General features: G+C 37.9%; 1 protein-coding gene across 2 annotated transcripts; it reads right to left on the bottom strand.

The window, feature by feature from the left end:
- Positions 1-527: 527 nt before the first annotated feature.
- Positions 528-4,057, bottom strand: LOC131168087 (uncharacterized). 2 transcript variants are annotated; one of them, XM_058127299.1, is made up of 5 exons: positions 3,947-4,057; positions 3,628-3,843; positions 1,731-2,717; positions 1,223-1,421; positions 528-1,075 (listed from the first exon to the last, which is right to left on the bottom strand). In XM_058127299.1, exons 3-5 carry the CDS (start codon positions 2,641-2,643, stop codon positions 811-813), a joined length of 1,377 nt encoding a protein of 458 aa, XP_057983282.1. In that variant the 5' UTR covers positions 2,644-2,717; positions 3,628-3,843; positions 3,947-4,057; the 3' UTR covers positions 528-810. The 2 variants fall into 2 exon arrangements, with proteins under 2 accessions (XP_057983282.1, XP_057983275.1); XM_058127292.1 differs by having other exon boundaries at positions 3,628-4,053.
- Between the last annotated feature and the right edge of the window lie 212 nt (positions 4,058-4,269).

Raw genomic sequence — 4,269 nt, 5'->3', positions numbered from 1 at the left:
GATAAGAAAAAAAGAGATATAAAGTGAAGTAGAGATAAAAATAAAACAGAGATATCTTGTATAATGTCAATTTCATATCATATCGTAATTTCTCACATGATAGTGAAATTTTGATTTCATCTTGTCTCTATTTATTTTCTATTTATTTTTTGCATCTTTTATAACAACCCTTTAATTAAATTCTTAAATTTTAACTTTCAAGCAAATTTCAACTTCTTTTTACTTATTTGAGTTAATTATTTTTCATAATCGCTCAAAACCCAAGAATTTTATGATGCTGCCTGCAATTTCCCAAGGCCCGTCTTTCCAAGAATGCGAGGCTATTTTCAAAGCCATATCTTGCGATAGGTCAAAATGCAGCAGGAGGGCTAAGCACACAACACATTAGTCTTGAACACACCAAGCATGCATCGAAGAAGGCTGTTGGCCACTTGCATAGAGACCCTAAACACCTTGCATCTTGGAATTGTACTTCTAACCATCACTTACATGCATTAACATTCATACCCTACCAAGTACCAAAAACATTAAAACCATCACAGCCGCAATTAAGTTTTATACACGAAAACATTAAACTTTGGCATACAGATCTTCCACCCGCTAACCAAGCTTCCTCTGCAGCACAAGTATGTCTGTGTTGCATAATATATATACATACATATATATATATATATAACACTAGATCACATCCTTCATACCAGCCAAAATATCAAATTGCCCATGAAACATTCTGCTCTTCATTTTATACAAACATATGATATATAGCTTGTTATGTAGCCAAGCCTTCAAACTCTACTTATTCCTTTTATTTTAAGGTCCAAATTTGTAAGTTTTGCTGGGGTTGCAGTCGAAGTTCTTGTCACCACCATAGCCATATTTAGTGTTGTAGCCCGGATAGTCCGCCAGCTGAAATCGCACCTTACCAATAGTTCGGAGGCCGAGATTTGAAGCCAATTCTTCTAATTTCCACCGGCTATGGAAACCGTTTGATTTGTGGGAAATGTGAATTTCCCCCTCGCCTGAGATCAGTTTCTTAGCATTCTTCAAGAATAGGCGCACCAGTTTTTGATGTCGGCTACAGAAATTAAGAAACAAGGGCATAAAAAGGAAATTCCATTAGTTCATACTTCATATTTGAACACAAGCAAATGCTTATACAGATGAATTCATGTAATTTAAGATAGACATCAATGCAGATTGCAGAGGCCTAGCTAGCTCTCACCGAATCTGGGACTCCTGCGATTCATTCTGGGAAAAGCCCGCATGCGGGAAATTAAAAATGATTCGATCAAATATCTTCTGCTTGAGCATGCCGTGGTATTTCATCTTGGTGGCATCCACCCCATGCATTACTTTGCATCCCCTAACCTTCAACTCTCTGATGTTGTCCAGGGCTTTCCCATAGTTTCCAGTCAAAAACTCTGAAGAAGTCATTGTCAAATTAACAGAAAGGATATGAAAAACTTTGAAATTTAAATTATACTTCTGCAGTAAGGATGAGGAAAATTATGAAATTTGTGGTCTAACTCATCCTATACTTCCCAGCAAGAATAAGTGGAAGATTTCAGAACATAATGAATTTATGCACTTCCATGGACAGAGTCAGAGAGGAAGAGGTAACAGCCAGAACATGGTTTAGCCAAGACCAGATTAAAAATAATTTAAAGGTAATTAATTCTCTAATCAGAAGAAAACGTTGAAAGAGAGGAATGTGAACAATATTTTTTTACCTACGGAGTTGAGAGAAGTTGCAATCATGTTAGTAGCAGATCCAAAAGCCAGGGCCAAACAAGCAGAGAATGAGAAGTCTCCTTCCCCCACCAGAAGTATCTTGTGCTGATTGCTGTAGTGCTTAATCCATTTTTCCTTTACTACAACTTGTTTGCACAGCTTTACCTCCTCTTCCTTCTTGGGTTCAGTTCTTTTTTTTGGCCCTTTACTCTTTCTTCCTTTGGTCTTTTGAGGATGTGGAGAAACTTGCCTCCCACCCAAGTCACATTCTTCAACTTGGATGTTTGAATCAACAACTGCAAACTGTTCAAAACCACCAACACTAGTGTCACCCGAACCCGAGCTTAGCGGGGTACCCACTAAGCCTTGATGGAATGCATCATTTACACTTGTGTCAATGCACAAGTCAGTCTTTGGTGGATAAATCTGCAAGTCATCTTCTTCAGACCAGATCTTCGGAGTAACCATAAACAGATCAAAACCACCATTACTTTTTGGTTGGGGAAACAGCACCTCCTGGCGCCAAGAAGCAGTTGGTCCAGAATCACTACTCGAGTCTAAGCACGGTGGAGAAGTTGCGTGAAAAGAAACACCTGCGCTCCCATCGCTACATGGACTGGCGATTGGCGGAGAAGTCTTTAGGCTTGTATCCAATGCATAATTTGAATCAACCACCAAAAATGGAGGCAATGCACCATTAGTATTGCCCAAATCCCTACATGAATCGCCCCACAAGTCCAACTTCGCTGAAGGAATTAGACGGCTATGGCGGTGGAAGGCAGAGCTTGATCCAGAGTTGCTCTGAGACTCCAAGTCTGGCTGAGAAATCAGTAACTTCAGCCCACTTGACCTTTCTTTCTCCTTTGCTCCACCACACAAAGACGAAATAAAATTGGAGATAACTTGACCCATTGCACCCCTCTTGCTAATTCCTCTCTGCTTCTCTGTGCCTTGCGTGGTTGCCTTGTCACTTATTCCTCACACGCCTGCTCATTGTAATAAAATAACCTTTACATTCCAATACTCTAGGCCAAAGACAAGAAGTTTAAGATCTCTTTCCTTCTTAATTTATTATTATTACTATGACTATTACTACCACAGTTTCTCCCCTTTTAAAATCATGTAATATTATGTACTAAATTTTCAACACTGACGGCTTGACACAGAAGTGTTGATTTCTCATTTCCTCTAAGAAAATCCAACAAGGCTAGGTTGAGAAACTCACAATGTTCAGCAATGACGATTAATCCTAAAACTGAAACATGCCATTAACTAGCAGGATAAAGTTTTCTGAAAATGGGAAATAGAGAACAGTATGTACCCAGTTAAGACATAGCTGTAAATGATCATAAAATGACTCATAACATCTAAAATTACATGCAATCTTAAATGCCAAGAGTAATTTAGATCGACGTACTGGATCATTTTGGAAGTTCATGATTGCAAAAAAGCATTAAGATTAGACAGATACATTTATATACACGCAAAGAGCAAGAACAGATGACGGTAGCTTCCTTTGTTCCTTTTCTCTAGAATTTTGATTAAAGAAACTAAGATCGATCTTTTAATCCTGGAGAACTAGCCTTTCATGCTTGAATATTTTCAAATTTTTTTTCCGGCATGATCATCTTTTCAGCGGCCAAACGTAAATAGCACAACCATAAAGGGCAACAATATAAATTCTAGGAAAGAGAGAGACATTCATGTCTGAATTTTACGGCAGAGGAACGATCAACTATATATGAATATTAACTTATATCCACTGTAAGTCTGCTAGTAATTAACCTCGGCAACACCCAAATGAACAAACGCTTTTATTCATGACCACCCCCCCCCCCCCCCCAACACACAGCAGATTTTAGATTTTGAAAAAATAAATTAAAGAAGGGTAATTACCATGACATTTATATGATCAGCCCAGCTACTCGCAGCATGTCAAAAGAAGCGTCAGAACCATAGTGGCGATGAAAAACTAATCCATCGATTGAACGAAAGAGAGAACATTAATTAAACGATCGAGATGATGATGAAGTTCATCACACCCATCGATCTAGATCATATCATCCATCGCTCAAATGGCCTATTCAATTCCTTCTTAAACATTGAAGTCCACTGTGAGAGAGAGAGAGCGAGAGAGAGAGAGAGTGAGTATATAAAGATGAAGAAGAACATGATTCTTAGGGACGAAGGAAGAAGGGAAGTGGAGACACATCACGTCCGTACGGTCAGGTGCTTTTTCCAAGTCTTCCTAAAGTCGTTTCACATTCTAAGAAGCACAGGACTTCAGTACAGAGTAGTAGTTGGTAGCTACTTTAACTACGCGGAGTGTATAAACATATATATATATATATATATATATATTAATTCAAATTTTTTTATAAATTTATTATCATAATTTAAACAACTTTTCTTACATAATAATGTTCATTCTTTATGACCGATTCGTCACGGGTTCAAAATCAAGAAAACAGCTGCTCTGCATTTTTTTTTTTTTATAGAGCCTAGTGGTTTGAAACACCCTTTACCTTTAAAAAATAT

The sequence above is a fragment of the Malania oleifera genome, chromosome 1 (assembly GCF_029873635.1).
Source record: "Malania oleifera isolate guangnan ecotype guangnan chromosome 1, ASM2987363v1, whole genome shotgun sequence".
Lineage (NCBI taxonomy): Eukaryota > Viridiplantae > Streptophyta > Magnoliopsida > Santalales > Ximeniaceae > Malania > Malania oleifera.
Note: the sequence above shows the minus strand (reverse complement) of the source record. Positions and strands in the feature narration are given on the sequence as shown.